Source organism: Convolutriloba macropyga, chromosome 3, assembly GCF_964194025.1.
Source record: "Convolutriloba macropyga chromosome 3, txConMacr16.3, whole genome shotgun sequence".
Taxonomy (NCBI): domain Eukaryota; kingdom Metazoa; phylum Xenacoelomorpha; order Acoela; family Convolutidae; genus Convolutriloba; species Convolutriloba macropyga.
Genome location: NC_134470.1, coordinates 32,176,708 through 32,194,207, shown reverse-complemented (window position 1 = coordinate 32,194,207; position 17,500 = coordinate 32,176,708). Strand labels below are relative to the sequence as shown.

At 37.7% G+C, this 17,500-nt stretch overlaps 1 protein-coding gene across 1 annotated transcript; it reads right to left on the bottom strand.

The window, feature by feature from the left end:
* Nucleotides 1-3,056: 3,056 nt before the first annotated feature.
* Nucleotides 3,057-6,403, bottom strand: LOC142336608 (uncharacterized). The gene is made up of 4 exons (XM_075385518.1): nucleotides 6,073-6,403; nucleotides 4,492-4,854; nucleotides 3,373-4,410; nucleotides 3,057-3,223 (listed from the first exon to the last, which is right to left on the bottom strand). The coding sequence occupies exons 1-4, from the start codon at nucleotides 6,401-6,403 to the stop codon at nucleotides 3,057-3,059; spliced, it is 1,899 nt and encodes a 632-aa protein (XP_075241633.1).
* Nucleotides 6,404-17,500: the final 11,097 nt, after the last annotated feature.

Here is a 17,500-nt window from a genome sequence, read left to right as displayed (position 1 = left end):
AAGGGTACCAGGGGGAGCGGGCTTATAAACATTTTTGACTAAAAAAACAAATAAATCAGATGTAAAAAACTTTGTCTCGTGTTATTTTCTGACAGGAAGAAAATTTTATTATCAGAGAACTCTATTCATTCTTCGCGTTTATCAGTTAAAAATTAGTTGCTAGTTACCTTGAATTTGTTTTTTAATCGTCATCGTTGTGAAGAGCAAGGGCAACCGTGACAACTTCTGAATTAAAACTTACAAAAAAATTGGCGGGTCTCAACTCAAAAGTGTAGTTTGGAAAAAGGAATGAATATCTATATTTGAGTCCCTCCCATCCCATCACTAGGGGTCAGAAAACCTATAGCACCCCATCAAGGTTTTAAAAAAAATAATGGAGTGTAATACGAATTTGTCGGGGGGGATATAGAGGTATAAAATAGAGGGATACAAATAAACGGTTGGTTCAAAGTTATCATCCTAGTTGGGGGGATGAGTACAACATTAGGAGTGAATGGAGGGAAATATTGCTAACAATTACACTGCTTGAACATAAATACTCGTAAAAAATTCATTTTATAGTTTTTGAATAAATTTGAAAATAACTCGCCAATTTTTCATTCGTGTAAGTTGAAAACAATTGAACTACCAGTAAAACAAACTCCTCTGGCAGAACGGAAGCAACGGAAAAAACATTTGCCAACGACACTATAAAGGAAAGAACTGATGGTAGAAACGGGCAATGAAACTAGTAAGAGATATAATTAATCAAGTTTTCAACTAAAATTTTTATGATCTTTTCCGTTTGCGAATTTTTTTTAGCAAAATCACCAGGGATTTGACAATAAGGTAATGGGGGTTTTAAACAACATTTTGAAAATATTCTAGGTGAAAACGAAAATGGCAAAATCGTCGAGAACGATAAGTTCTAAATAAGATTGCGTGTTAGATCTCCTACTAGTCGTTCGAGAGCATTTTTTTCTGCGTTTTGTCAGTTATTTTTGTGAAAAGCATTGTTCCAGCTGGACGTTAATTGAAGAAACATAACAGAAGTAATGCCAAAAACTGAGAACAAAAAAAGTAAGCAATAAGATTATCCATTCCAATGATGTGTTTTGCAGAAATTTGTTTTGAATTATAACATACGACCTGTAGACATAGAAAGAAGAACTACTGTTATACAAATCATAGAAAAAGGCAACTTGTCTAAAAAGACTGTGTAACTTGAAAAAAGTTTTGATAACCTATTTAGAGTTTGTGCTCCGACCAATCAAAGAGTGCCTGAACAAAGGTTTTATTGATCTCAACCTATGTCACTGTGGGAAGTGTGAAGTTCCCGAAAAGTTCCAGGTAGAGGGCAGGGTTGTAATTCAGTTCAATAACGGAGAGCTTCTCATCTACCTTCGCAACAACTAAGTAAGAATTTTTTTACAGGACCTGAGTACGGGAAGGAACTATCTGCTCTATCCGGTTGTTTTTCTGCTTTTTAACTTATCATATCAATGAACCGGATAAAGGGTATGAGCTTTTGAAAAAAATTCGGGTCCTGTGTATTTTTAAACCAACTTTTGAATAGAAATTACAACAGAATCAGTCAGTTTATTTGACTCAAACATTGTTGAAAGGATTAGTAAATCACATACACAACTTTTTCTGGTTTCTCAAAAAAGTTTAACGACAAAAATTACAAAGTAAATAAACAATTAAGCCAAGCCCGCGAACTTTTTTTTTGGGTTTATACGTTTCATTAAACAATGTACAAATCTTTTATTTTCGATGTGTCTTGTTTGTACTGAATTGTAATCTTTCTATTTAATTGAAAATAATCTCTATGTAAACTTCTGAAATGAGCTGAGAAAAGGCCAAAGTACCTTTTGGGTAATCCGTTGGCAGTTTGTTTCGAGTCAAAATCAAAAATCCAAAATTCAAATGAAAGACTGTGAACTCTGGAGGTTGAGCTCGCCGTAGAAGTTCTGGTCGCAAACTTTTGAGATCGGCTTTGCAATATATTGAAGTGGGGATCAAGCAGCTTCTAGCAATCGAGCTAGTGGTTCGCAGCGAACGTTGAGGGAGTTTTGTTTTGGGGTGGAGGATTTTTGATTGAGACTTGAAATAACTGCTACTGGATTCTTGAGAGGAACTTTTTACTGCGGGAGTTGTTACTAGCTACAGGTTTTAATAACAATTTGTGGAATACAAGAGGGACTGGACGTTCAGCCAGCACTTCAACAAAAACTCTAAAAATTTGATATCAATTGGTGCTTACTTTTGTAAAATTCTGTTCGCGGGCTTTTTAATGGTAAAAAACTTAGTTAGTCTGTGAAAATGCATACACAAATCACTGAGTTTAATCTTCATCAGTTGATGAATAGTCTATAATGCGAGCTCTTGGTTTTTTCGCCGCTCCTTTTTTTGCGTTCTGCTTTCTCTTTTTGCTTTTCGGTGCTGGCAAAGTGACTTGATTCTGAAATACTTGCGTTATCCGATTCAATTGCTTGGTCCAAAATAAAACCATCGCAAGCTGGGTCTGTAGAAGACCCACTGTCCGATAACTCTGACATTTTGTCAAAATCTACCAAGTTTTCTTCTAATTCATCTTCACTATAATCACGTTGATAAAAACCTGGGTCTGGGGAGTTGAAACTTGAGTTGTGAATGGTGCTTGTTTGTGGAATGGTTGTTGTTGGTTGTTGCTTTGGCTGCTTATTTTTCTGCTGCTGGTTCTGTTTGCGCCTTTGCTGTGCATGCTGCGTGCTACCCTGCGCCTGCTGCGTGCTACCCTGCGCCTGCTGCGTGCTATCCTGCACCTGCTGCGAGCTATCCTGCGCCTGCTGCGAGCTATCCTGCGCCTGCTGCGTGCTACCCTGCGCCTGCTGCGACTTATCCCGCGCCTGCTGCGAGCTATCCCGCGCCTGCTGCGTGCTTTCCTGCTCGTTTTGGCTTGCATCAAGCGAACCCCAATCCGGCTCATCTAATATTGCTTTTTAAAACATGTCCTCTCTCAATGAGTTGTGTCCATAGGGCAACGTTGATACTTGGTCACTTAATATGAATCTTTTATCATCATAGCCCGACAATTATTTCTTGTTGACAACTATTGTGTGAAGCCTGTGGTTGCTAGAGGCTATTCGGGTGTTGAGAAGACGCACAACCTCGCCGCCCAAAAGAGTTTGCTTGTATAATTCATGGGTCATGCTGCGCCGTGCATCTTTTGTGACCCCTTTGGCTGACTGTTTGGTGCAACCTGAAAAAAAAAACTTGGTTTATTTCAAATTTATCCCGTTTTTTCCATATCCCAAAAAAAACTTGGTTTGCTAGAACGTTTTGCATATGCCTGTTGTTTTGATTACTTGTGTTTGTAGAGTGAAAGGGGGGCTAGTGAAAAAGACTTGCCTTCAGTGAGCTTGATTGAATACAGCTTTGGCTTGAGTCCACAAAACTCAGCAATTGGCCGGCTTCCCATCTCGTCTTTGAATTTAAGAGTAACTCGTGCATTGTCCCTGCTGTAGAGCGGGTGCTCAGGAGGGAAGTTTGAAAAATCAAATTGATCTGCAACCTGTTCTTTCTTCTGTATTTCTGCAAAGAAATCTCTTGAGCGCACTTCAAATACGAAGGAGTCTGTGTCTGAATAAAGCAAATTGCAATCAAAGTTCTTCTTCATAACTTTGTAGTGAAACTCAAACATGAATTTCTTAGCCAAATCCAGTATACAAGCACCGACGATGGTTGGTTTGTCCCACAGTATTTCTGATTGTTGAAGGCATACAGTGACCAGATCTTCACTGATAATTTTTGATGACTGGTACTCGGGCTTGTCTGTCCATTTGAGTGTTTCTTCTTCAGTGCGCGTCAATTTCACTTTCATTCTGTTTCGTTTTCCCTCGCAAGTTTTCCCGAATGATGAGTTTACCATTAATTTGTAGAAATCTTCCTCAAACTTATTATTTGCCTGCTTTCTTTTTTCGGTATTTAGTTTCACGTATGGCGCCAGCCACTTTTCTTGTTTGAATGATAACACTCGATGAAGCTTGGTTACTACCAATCCTAGTTCAACATAGAGTTTCAAGGTTTGGTAGTGCAGTGTATAATTTTGTTTATCGAAAAGCGTCTGGATGACCTTTTTTACCTGCGGGGGTTTTTTAATTTGCATATCGGCCAACAAGTCGCTTTGGTATTCACTGAGCCAACATTCATCAATAGCTTCTTTTGTGGGTGCCAAGGGAAAGTCAGAGTGAAGATCATGTAGGCTGTCGGGATAGCTTAGCTCTACTTCAAGTATGTATCCTACTGGGTCATCATCTGGTGTATTTAAAATTCGATGAAGAATTTCCTGAGCATTATCGTCGGTCCACTCACTCTTGTCGAACAGTTCAAATTCACATAGTGGCAGTGGGAATTTTTCCATGATTCCTCCGTATAGATTGTTAGCGTCTATCATAATGATGAACGAAGAAATGTTTTTTGGTTTGTAATCAGGAAGAAATTTGTTATTTGCGCGACAAAGACGCTTACTGTACACCGAGCTCACGCCTCCTCTTATAAGGTTCTCAACCATATCAAGGTGTTCCCTCTCAGTTAGAAGATGTAAATGGGGATCGCAAATTTTGAGCATTGCGTCGCCCGACAAATTTGATGCAGTGTAATACTGACAGCAATCCAGTCCGTAGGTGTCATAGCAAACTTGTCGAAAGCAAAGAACAACTGCGGCGAGTAGGAACACATCAGTTTTCAAGTACAAGTTGTAGTATTCACCAATATTTTGACATGAAAATAAATTGAATACCTGGAGCGCTCGCTTGTACTCATCTTCACTCACTGTGACTTCATATTGCTGTAAACTGTTGGTCCATTTGTCACGAGGGGGAAGCTGTGTCTCTTGAAGTTTTTCAAAACTGTCAACGTAGCAATAAGGGAACGAGCCTTTTTGTTTCAACAGGTTTACCGACGATGTGGGTCACTCTTGAAAATGTTGTTCAAGCAAGCTGAACTGATCCGGGGGCAGGTTCTGTACCAGTTTGTCAAGAGAAGCATTCATGAACTTGAAGGAGTCCAGTAGTCTTATGTATTCATACTGGTTTGTCCAAACGCCCTTTTTGTTCTGTGTTGCTTTTATATGCACTCCAATTTGCAACGAGATGAATTTCTCACTTGTGCTTGGTACCACAGAAATTGTATTTTTCTCATTCAGGCTCTGTAGTGCAAGTACTACGTGATGAAGGTCATAGTTTGTCAAATTGTGGGCAAACAGTGGAGTAAAATTTAGGGTTTCTACGTTTTAAATTACACTGCGAGTGTGCCCATCCCAAAAATTTTCCTGTGAAGTGACAGTGATCTAGTACTGTGGGATCTTGTGGACTTGTATTCAATTCGTTTTCGCAAATCCAACACAAAGTAGCTTCTCTTTTTGGTATTGATGGTTCACCGGAAAAATTTTTGTATTGTTGTTTAACATCATAAATGCTCTTGGCAATTTTCTCCAGCGACTTGACAAATTCAATCATGACATTCGGCCCACAATTCAGATCGAAAAAGAATGGTTTCGTTTCATTCAAGGCCACAAAAAGCAAAGCATAGCTGCATGGCTTGTGTTCTTCTGGCGCTCTAGTAGTGCTCGAGCTTTGTGTGTTGCTGCTGCTGCTGCCAATAACGGGTTCAATTATAGACTCCAGATCAAAAAATCCGACTATAGGTGCAAACCAACGTGCTTGATTATTTTTAAATTCAAATTTTTGCTGTCCTGCTTTTGGCATTTTAATAATTGCTCGTGTGTTTTGGTGGCATATTTCTTCATGTCTCTCATGTCGTTCGATTGAAGTGCTAATATGAAAACAGTTTCGACACAAATGGTTGTCCAAACGCTGTTTTTTCTGAATGTACTGGTGAATTAGTCCTTTGATATTTGTGATCAGCACATAATGATGCATTGAACCATCACTTAGCAAGAGTAAGTCCAGGTTGAATTCGAAATTTTGATTGTTTGATATGCGGAAAGGAATCAATTTTTTGTTTGAGTGCCGAAATACGTTAACGCGTACCTGGTTTAGCTGTTCAATTTTTTCAATTGGTGAAAGGCCATTGGCATCATGAATTCACCAATTGGTTGCTTTGCTTCGGGATTTTCTGGACCATACATTATTGGATTTGTTTTTTGTCTCCAGGAGGCGTTGTCCGGTATCAATTTGGGTCCAATTTTGTTGTGATATTGTGCAGTATAGCAGTATAGGAAACATTTTTCATCATGTCTGTTGCGAATGTTGAGCAAGTATTGACTTCTAGCCAACTCAGTTGGGAGAGCTAGATAGGAAGAGGCACTAATTGGTTTTGACTTGACAAATCGCAGTTCGACATTCTCAATTCTATCTACCGTCCACCCGCTCCCATGAGATGCGAAGTTGTTCAGTGAGAGGAGCATTTGCTCAATCATTCCAGCAAAGCATGATTTACTCAATCCGGTGAAGTCAACGCGCTGCATTTTTTGAATTGATATATATCTGAATTCGATCGGGTTGACTATCAACGGTTTCATCACTTGTTGGTTTTGTTAATTGCACCAATGCTTTGAATTGAAGTTTTTGTGCACTTTTTTGCGTGTTCAGTTGAACAACATTTTCAATCTCGTCCTGTTTGCTCCGCATAAAACTTAGCAGATCTATTTCCTGTTCCCCCACTGGTATGTCGTAGGTTTTCAAGACACCACCGAAAGCTTGCTCGGACGGAAGAATTCCAGAACTTGGGTTGTTTTCCAGATCAGCGTTCCATACTGGAAGTCCATGGTTTTTGTTCATATGCTCCATGTACTTGAGGTTGTCTACATAGAACTTGTTGCAGTAGAGACAATAGCGGGGATGTTTTGTGTTGTGTTGTTGTATCATATGCGTTTCGAGTTCGATAACTTTTTCGTGAGCAAACGCACATTCATCGCAAACGAATCGGTTGGTTTGGACGTATTGTTTATGAACTGTTTGCATATGTCGTCTGAGGCTGCGCTTATCTACGAGTTTTTTCTGACAAATTGTACACGTTTCAGCGTTCATTATGAACAGGAGAAAGGCAGAAAGAATAGGAACGCAAAAAAAAGACTTATAAAATTATGATAAGGAAATGGAAAGAGTTGAAGTTTTTTAATCAAGTGAATTTCAGGTTAAGGCAAAAAGCAAATGTAAGAGTTTTATTGTCGGGCAAGCTGTAATTTAAACTTGTTTCATCCAATCAGAGTGCGCGTCTTTTTTGTTTACTTTTGCAACAGAAAGCTATTGCTCCGCAAACAGCAGTAGAGGGGGGACACACCGTGCAGACTGTTGTGTAAACAACACATAGATTTATATGCTGAACGGTTTTTCTACTTTTTGTTTGTTTAAAACAGGTGATATTGAGTTCGCAGTTTTACTTCTTATTTGTTTACCCTAATTTTGGTACGGTGTACGACTATCTGATAGAAAAGTGTTTATTGATTGTTTACTGTGATTTCACTACAATCCAAGCTTTAGCTGGGTTTATTTCAACCCAGTCCACTTTCGCTTATTTGTTTAAAACATTGTTTCGCACACTTGTTTGTCCAATGTCTGAAATTTTCAGCATCGCTTAATTCTGTCTCACAATATTTGTCTAGTGCTAAGATGAATCTTTAGTTAAAGTTTAATTAAGAACTGGTTTCGAGATGTTAACAAAATTATCATGCTCAAACATTGTGAAAAGCAACAAATACAATATGTACAATGAGTTTAATGAGTTTTGTTGTATTTTAGAGTCGAGATAACTTGATGACTTTCTTGACGGGGGCATAACATTGGCTCAATGGAGGTGTTTCATCGATGCTGACATCATCAGAAAAATTGTTGGCAAGCAACGGGAGGCTTTCCGGGGTTTTTCTTTCTTCACTTGGCGACTGATCAAAATTCCAAAAACCAGATATTTGCTCAACTTCTTCTAGCTGCCCCAATTGATTCTCCCAAATTTCAATGCAGTCATGATCGTAGTCTGCAAAAAGTTTTCTTGTTCGCTTTGCCAATTTTTTCACATCCTGCTTTTTTGTTTGAATAGGAGTAATACATCCATAATATCGATGAGCATATGGAGACTCTTCTTGTCTTGGTGATTTTTCTGGCGTTTTTGTAAGATGAAATAAATCGTTTTGTTTTGTGTATTCAAGTATTGGTTCAATGTAATTAACTGGAACAATAAAGCTGTTTTTTGTGTGCCATAATTCTGTCTTATCATCAAAGCTTTCCTTTACAAGGACAATATTTTTGAAGTTGTGACACATTCGCACAAGGGTTCGAGTGCCTCGCTCACTTGTCTTTGCAATTTCTAAATTTTCAGCAGCCATATTGCAGGTGATGGATAAACAATTGAGATGTTTTTGTTCTGATTTTACGGATTTAAACGGTAACAAAGCACACAGTTTTTCTTTGTAAGGAAAATTTTATAAAGACCTAGAACAGCACCGAGTCTAGAACCAATTCTAATAACAAGAGAAATGAAAACTTGCTTTTATGTGTTATGGAATGGAAAGGAAAAGCAGGATGAAAGCAAATTCAAGAAGAAAGTTAAGCAACAAAAGACTTGCAGTAATGTAATAATGTGTCAAAGAACTAAAGAATTTTCACAAAATTATATTGAACAACAAGAAAGAACAATGGCGGAAAGATTGAAAAAATTGTTGCGGACTGATTTGTTTATTTGACTTAATCATTTCATCATTATGCCGTCATGTCTATAAATAGAATTATGTCATAATGACCTAAGTTGAATTGGGTTGCTCTCTAGAAATATAAATAGACTCTAGGAGGCGAGCTAATTTATCCATTGCTAACGAAAACTTGTCAGTTTTTAGATTTAAAGGTCGGGACTTGTAAAACTGTTTTCTGCTATGGCCTTTATAATGCTTGGCCCGGCGATGTTGCATTAGTGAATAGAAATTTTTAAATTGCCTTGGACAATTGTGACATTGATAGGGTCTTGATTCAGCAGGGTATATTTTTTCCGATCTTTTGAATTTCATATTTCGTATAAAAGTCATAGCTAATATAAAGGAGTATAAATTTGTTTACACGCGTAGGGAGGGGGGATTTGTTTGTTCAGCTGTTATCTTGTCTAGACATGTTGGCGTGAGGTTTGAAATTGTTTACATTCCGACAAACAGTAATGTATTAGTCATTTATCATTTCAGATTACTTTGATACAGTTTGTCTCAATATATGCATCATTATGGGTAATGTTTTGTCTAAGGATGCTGAGTACAGCGACTTTCATTTGGATCTCTCACTCAATCAAAAACGGCTTGTTAGGGCTGCTGTTAAGACTTATCATACCACTGGCACCTATTTATCCTTGAAATTGTTCAAACGTGATAGTGAACAGGTCGACTGGGATTTCAATCAAAAAATTACACTTTCAGCGCGAGAGTTTCGTTTGCTATGTCAGAACAAAGAAAAACTAGATCAAATGCTTGATCAACCAGTTGGGTTGATCGACTCACTTCTAAAACCGGATTCAACCGATGACTCGAAGCGTCCAGCAAAACGGGCCGGCAAAACACCAACTCAGCGCCAGAAGAAGATACCAAAAACATCTGTAACAGTCAATGAGGAATCGGAATAATTTCTATTATACCTTTTGCTTCCTGTCATTGTTTATGCTTTCATATTTAGTTTATTAGCTTTTTCTTGTTTGTTCGTTATGGTTGAGGCGATGTATGAGAACAGTCCTGAATATTTCAAGAAATTTCAAAAACGTTTCAAGTACAATATTTGTGAGACGGAACCAAAATTTGAAAACACAACAATTAAAAATTATGCATATGGTTATCATTCATCTGCAACAGTTATCGAAGGTTGTACATTTGGCTCCAATCATTATCATGTTATGTATGAATTTGGTTCGCAAGATGATAACATATTCGATTCTCTTTATGTACCTGCGGTGATACCGTGTCTGGTTAACTGTTTCAAATTACTTATTCAGCCTACGCAAAAAGACTTTGTTAAACGTGGTGCAATAATTTCACGACTACATGTTGCTGTTGAATACCTTTCAAAATCAACTTCTTCGTCTTCAGTTACCAAGAACCAGAAACAACTTCCAGCACCCTTGAGTGAGGCAACAGTGAAATCTATTAGTACTTTGACGGCCAACAAACGTTCTTCTACAGTCCCTGATGTAACTATGAAACGATTTTGCCAGCTTATGCTAGGTGAACACTCGTCAACTCTTTATCAGATAATGGATATTCTGCTTAGTGGCCACGGAAGTTTTGTGAGAGAAACCTCAAACTCTTTCATAAACTTTCAATTTTGTAAAAATTGATATTCAAAAAATGGTGTTGTTGTTTCAAAATTAAATTAACTTTTACTTCATATGTTTTACAAAAGCTAGCAACTCTAATTCATTTACATCAGGTATAAATGGAAATTTCTCACTATAAAATTAATGAACAATATATATGCAAAATAAACCACAAAGCTGGGAGTCTGAGGATTGCAGTGGAGACTGAATGTCTCTTCTATGTTCCATGATATCCATCATTATCTCCAAGTCTTTACACTGTTGTAAACGGTTGAAAATATCCTTGTAGGTAGTCAAGGGTAGAGCCAGTGGATCCGCAAAATATATTATTGGGTATGCATATCGTTTAGCTAGCACTACCCAGTGGGTTCCAATAGAGTTGGATCGTGATGCATTAACAATAATAAATGTGTTGGTTTGCAAGTTCAGAGGATAATTATCAGCGGCATAAACCCCTCTGAATTTGAATTTGAGGTGTTTACACTTTTTCACTTGAAGATGAATTTGATCTTCCTCCATTAGTATGTGATCATGGGAAGAGCGTTTTTAGATGCGTTTCTTGCAGAGTCAATGTAGATCGTAGATGCTTTTTCCCCAAGAAAAAATATTTCAACGTTATGAGCTAACGCTGCATCGAACTTGAGTTCGACAGACAATGATGAATTTGTGAGCTCTGGATGAATAAAGTCATGAGTTGCCTCTTGAGTGCTGGTCAGATCAAATACCATTATATAATGGTTTGCGAACTCACTCAGAGGTATTCCATGGCCATTTTCTACATAACCTAATGCACTCATTGAATTGTAGTACAACCTCTTGTTGTCAGTTGTTGACATTGGAGTTCCAGCCGTTGCAAAACCATTTCGATAAATGGTTATCTCTCTTAAACCAAATTTTTGATAAAGGAATGGATTAGCGGTGTTGGTACCGATGAATGCTGTACCAACGCATAATGCAACAATGACTCTTCTGATTGGCTCTTTAGTGAAAATATCCTCATGTTTCCAGCTTTGTTGGCCTGTTGTAGCCAAGAATGTTTTGGTAATTACTTCATTGTATCGGTAAATTGCCGGAGTTTTCAATAATGTCTTCTCAATTGCACCTACAACATTATCTGACACCGTCATCTTCCTGACAAATAAATTAGCCTCATCTATTTTAACCTTGTAGTGTTTCGCTGCGTCTTCGCTGATGACGGCAAAGTCATCTTGGGATCTTCTCATTGAAATGCGTAACGTAACTCCACTAACCAAATGTTTCTCACATGAAAAGAAATCAACCGCCAACTTTCCATATAATGTTATGCGTGCGGATTGTCGCACTGTTCTTTTTCTTATATCTGATATTGCTGCTGGAATAGTGCCGGGGTTTTCTTCATACTCGTAACCCTGACATTTCAGCCAGGTTTTCTTTGCGTCTGTCCCATGAGAGAATTCAGTTTCTATGAAACTTTTGTGTGCATAGTGTCCATTAGCTGTTGAAATTTTGATATCATTTGCAGAAACAGTACAGTCGGCGAAAAGTGAATGAAGGATATTATCAGCAAAATATGGAAGATCACTGGCATTAGCGTCACCAGCTGTGAAGCGCAAATCCGTTCCATCTGTTTGAAGTATTCGACACTTGATCTCCAGGTAAATTTTTTGTAAGTCAATAAAATTGTTGCGATCACCAACAACTTCAAATTCCAATGATGATCCTGACGGCGAATAAAGCGGTCCTGTTTTTTGCTCGAATGATTGATCAAATGTTACCAGCAAAGGTTGTTTTTCAAATAAGTCTAGAGAACTGTGAGTAGCTTCAGATGGTATCACAATATTAGTTCGCATTTTTCACTCGCGAGAAAAAATCCAGACGACTCCTTTTTGGACGGGGTTTTCGAGAAATGATTCTTCTGGTTGAGATTTTTCGTCTTTGGTTTGAACGAGGTCTCGTGTATTGTCGTCTTTTTCGTCTAATTATTTTACGACCTGATGCAATACGTGATTGAAGAGATCCACCTATTTGTTTGCGAGCTGTTTTGGCTACTGTACTTTTCGGTGCTTGTTTTGCTGACTTTCTTTTGGTTGCAACTTCTACTAACTCCGGTGCTCCTTGAACCAATAAATCACGACCAATCTTTTTTGCTGCGGGCCAGAGAAATTTGCGTGCTAATGGCAGAGCAACTCTTCCAATACCTGCAGCAAGCGCTCCAAAACCACTGCCTCTTTGTCTGTAATGTCCGGAAAAATGCGGCTTTGATTGAGATGCTTGATTGCTGTAGTATGCCTCCATATTAAATAATTTTTTGAAATTTTAAACTGACTATAACTTTTCCGGTTCCAGTAAAAGGAATTAGTTTTCCAGTTTCGTTTCTCAACTCTACTTGTATGTTCTGAATGTTGTTTGATAATATTGGCTTGTAATCCAAATTTGTGTAGGACTTGTGGTGTATGGGTATCACTGTGTTTATGCTACCGTTTCTCAAACGTCTTTCAGACTCAATGATTTTTATTACTGGAGCTCTCACATCACCAACGTTCTGATGTTCAATTATATCAATGTATACAAATATTAACTGTTATCCGCAAGTGATATCAACTGGAAATTCTCCAACATGTCTGTTCAAAGAGTTGCCTGCTTTTTCTGACTTGTAACCAATGTGAATGAAACCATGATTCGAAATATCTCTTATTCCTTTAAAACCAAGAATACTGGGTACTTCTTCATCTTCAAATGACAAACCTTCGTTAGGTCCAAATTTCAAAACTAACTTTTGCGTTACAGTGTCAAAATCATAGTCAAAGTTTTTCAATTGAGCGATTCGAAAAATTTCTTTCAGAAGCTCTTCTGAACTGTTGTATATACCTTTGCGAATTCTTCGAAGTTGTCCGGTTCGGTTATGTGAAGCATCAAGTTCAGCGCCAGAACTGACATACGCAACTATTTCGGCTGAGTTTACATTATTGATGTTTGAGGGAAATGATATTGAAGCAAGGGCAACTTGCCAATCTCCATCTAACTGTAATGGTTGAGCGAGTTGATTTCGAAACTTGGTCATAGTATTACTGGTAAAAATTCCCATTGATGCATTCGATATCAAATCAATAGTAAATTCTCTATGAATACTCATGTTTAATCTTTGACAGGAAGAACGTTCACTTGGACTAATTCTGGTTCATAAAATTTACCTTCAATTATAACGTTGTTTGCGTCTATAAGGTTGTATGTTGGGGGACTAAGGGTAGCAACCTTGAATACTGTGAAGACTTCGTCTGTGTAATTTTGTTTATAACCTTTCCTAAATATTTCGTCTGGCTTTGCAATCCGAACCAGGTCTCCTTCTTCGTATTTTGGCTTGTACTTTTTTGTGCTAATTGCTAGGGATATTAGAAACGGTTCATGTTTTTTGAAAGTTTTATTTGGTTCAAGTTGGGTAACACGATTAACACGAGTGTTTATAGTATTTACAAACTGGGGCAATTGCTTAATATAAGTCCAAGTCCAATTTTCCTCCAGGTATTTGTGAATAATGTTTTTGAGCGATCGAATATTCCTCTCAGCAAATGCCGACTTGGTTTCGTTTTCGGTTGTATATAAATGAATCTCCTTCTTTTCACAAAATTTTTTGAATTCACCTTTAAACTCGGATCCCTTGTCTGTCCAAACCCTTTCTGGTTTTTTCTGTTCGATCATTTTTTTGAACGCTTCAACAACGTCTTTTGCATATAAAGCCTTTATTGGGTGCACTCTAAGGTATCGCGATAAAACATCAACAGCCACCAGTAAATATTTGACTCCATTGTTGTGTTGGGCAATTTTATCCATATACGCCACATCGACAGACCAGATTTCGTTTATTCTGTATGCAACAGCTTTTAGTCTCGGAAAAGTTTTTCTGAATTGTCTGTATTTTGTGTATGGAGCTTTCGACTGAAGGTATTGAACCACTTTGGATCGTAGTAAACCACTGGCTTTCTTCAAGTTAGCAATGCTACCAAAAGCTGCACTACCTTTTGTGTATAATTTGTTCAATTGTTTAACGTGAGAGGAAGTAATTTGTCCACGAGCTAGACGGTTGGATTTCGTCTTTTGCATCTTCAAAGCTTCCTTCATCGTCGCCAGAAGCTTTTGATTCTTCTGTTCTCGAGACTCTTGATTCTTCGTTTTCTGGTTCATCCTCAAACAACTGTATCTTTTCGTTTAGTGATAAGGCAAGAAATTTTTTTGCGTATGTATTACAAGTTAATTGTGAACTGATATCTAGAAAAGTCAGGACTTTGTAATGTTCAAGTGAAAGTTTAGAGGTTGTTTGTTGTAGATCGTAAAGAAAATCTGCGACAAGAATTCCAGTGCTTGACTTATTAACCACTAGTCTTGATGTCTGATCCAGCGATAGAGATTCTGACTCTAATATTTTTTCCAATATTATGCTCGCTTTTTCAAACTTTTTTCTGTCAAGGTGTTTAATATCTCTCAAAACACGCTCCCTGGAAAATTTTGTATCAGTTTTGTCATCTCTAGTCTCATTCAACTCATCTTTGACATTCTCCAAAATATTATCGGTCTGCTGTTGCGTGTCTTGTTGCGTGGTAGAAGGTGCTTGTGGAGACTTGCTTCTTTGCAACAGTGATATTTGTTTTGCTTTCTCTCGGACAGTTTTATTGTTGAGAAGTTGAGCAATTTGAGGTTGTTCATTCGCATACATTTGACGAGGAATTAGCACAAACTCTTCAGTGTGCATTTTGCTCCAGAAAAGCAATACAAGGTAACGCAATCAGTTTAATTAGACGGATTCCAGAATCTGATCGAAAAATTTTGATTCTCTCACTTTTTTCAACTCTCCTGTCTGCAAGTTTACGTAGTGGTTTCTCGATTTTTTTTAATTCAACTTTATTGATCGGTACAACTCCAGAGAGTACGTTCATCACACAGTCACTCAAGAACCAAATGAAATCGCCCTGATGTAATATTCCTATTTGAGCTGTGTTCTCATTCCTCTTATTTACCCATTGCTTGAGCATAAGCAAATGTTTCTTTTTCATTTGTAATTGTTGTAATGACTGCTTCAGGGGACGAAATGTAAAAAATAGAAGGAGCCGGTCCAATTAGTTGCGATGAAAAACGTAAACCCTGGCTAGTTTTTGGGTCGAGATCAATCATCAAATGTCCAAAGGGCTCCGCAGTTGCTAGTTTGTATGCTTCTTTTATCAGTTGGAGACAATTCAACTGTTTTCCAAGATATTCAATTTGTTGAATGTCACGAAGCGACTTGAATAATATTATGTGTGTTGTATTCAGATCAATGGTTCTGGACCATTTGCTTTGATGGAACAAATTATGCTTGACGTATATAACATGTAATTTGCGATGACGTCCTGAGGTAGCTATTTTTACAAATTCTTTATCGTTGAAGATTTCTTCACATGAATCGTCATAGATAAGCAGACAATGCGATAGTTTTTTTGTTATATCAAAGCCTGAGTATTTTAGAAACTCAATCCCTGGTATAACTCGTTGCATATCTTTGAAAAGTGGTTGGAACTCTTTGTAAAAATAATAAATTTTTTCAAAACGTGGATAAAAGGTCGAACCTTTTAGCATTCGAAACAAGAGTTCCGTTTTACCACAACCACTTGGTCCTACAATTGACATGAAAGACATGTCATGTGTAAGAATAACTTTGTTCATAGTTTAGGATTAGGTAAAACGTAACCAACTAAACTCGATAAGAGAGCAATCCAAATTGATTTCTCTTCACAGCTTTCTGATAATAGAAAGAGCATAGAGAAGCAAAGAATGATCATTAAGACAATGATACTCACTTGAACAAAAAATAATACTTCGGACCTTGGCACTGTTGAATTTGAACAACAACGCCATGGGGGCCTCTCCTTGTTGTTTACATCGAAGACTAAATTACTGATACCGGCGTCAGCCTCGTCTCTTTGATTCATTGGAGAAAAATAATTAAGTGAAAAGTGAATTGAAACAAGGATGATATAAAATGTTAATTCTTTGAATTATTCACTGGGCAACTGTTTCATGTACCAGAACTCAAATAAATTGAAACCTTTAATATGACTTTTTATCTCTAGTTTATAACAAACGGTTGATGAGTCATTTTCCTCGAACGATGGTTGATTGAAGACTTTTTCAACTTCGGGGTGCTCCAAGACATATAACCGCAACTCATTCGGCATCTCATTAAGTGACAGCTCAAGTTCTGGTGGTGTTTTTTTCAATCTAAATTTAGGAACTTTTTTGTCCGCCCATTGCTTCCAACGTGGGATTCGCTGCTCGTTGGGGGACTGCATAGGCTTCTGGTTTGTTTTGTTCATAGCCATAATTGAACTGATTCCGATGTTCTCGAGCTCTCTGTTTATTTTTTACGTACAGTTGGAAGTGATAGAAATTATCTATCACGGGCAGGAAAGCCCTAAAGCTGTCTAGCTCGTCGGGAGAAAAAGTAATGGTTGCAAAATAACGTTTTGCTGCTGCGCTATAAAGCGGGTTGTAACGCGGTTGTTGTGCTGTGTTTGGCTTATTGTTGAGATAGTTCGCTCGGTTCTGTTGATCACTTGAAAAATTATTCTGTATTGGCGGAGAGGGATCCTGAACTCTATTGAATATTACAATCGGTTGATCGTCAAGTGGAGTCAAGCAAGTGAATATCTTCAAGTTGTCTGACAGATAAGTTGTTAAAGTTGCCGTGTCTTCTCTGTGCATCACTTTGTGTCCACTGTGAGAATATTCTTGCTTTACGTTCCGCGCAGTGATTTGATAATTGATCGTTTGTTGAACGAAAATTTGAATGAAGATAACAGGAGGGAACTTGGTCTTCTGATATTATCTCTGAGATTCGGGGACAACTTAGATCCTCCAGATTATAAACAGTTTTTTGTAAAAGCTTACTGAGGAGCTCACACTTTTCAATGCCTTTGGCAAAAAAGTTTTTCCGTTTGAATCGGAAACTGAAACTCAGACAGATTGTTTTCAAATCACATTAAGGTATATCACCTTCGTCCCAATCAAGACCGTTTAGGTTATTGGTCAGCCAAATAACAGTTTGTCTATCGTGTGCAGGTAAATCAGCGAATTTAAGCGGTGGTTTGAAAAATATTGTATCGTTGTAACTGGAACACAAACTGAGTTCTTTTATAATGAATCCAAGTGACTTGAGTTTGAAACCTTCGAGATCGAGGACAATAATATTTGTGGTTTTGCTGCCAAAATTTTCTAGCATTCCAATTCACGA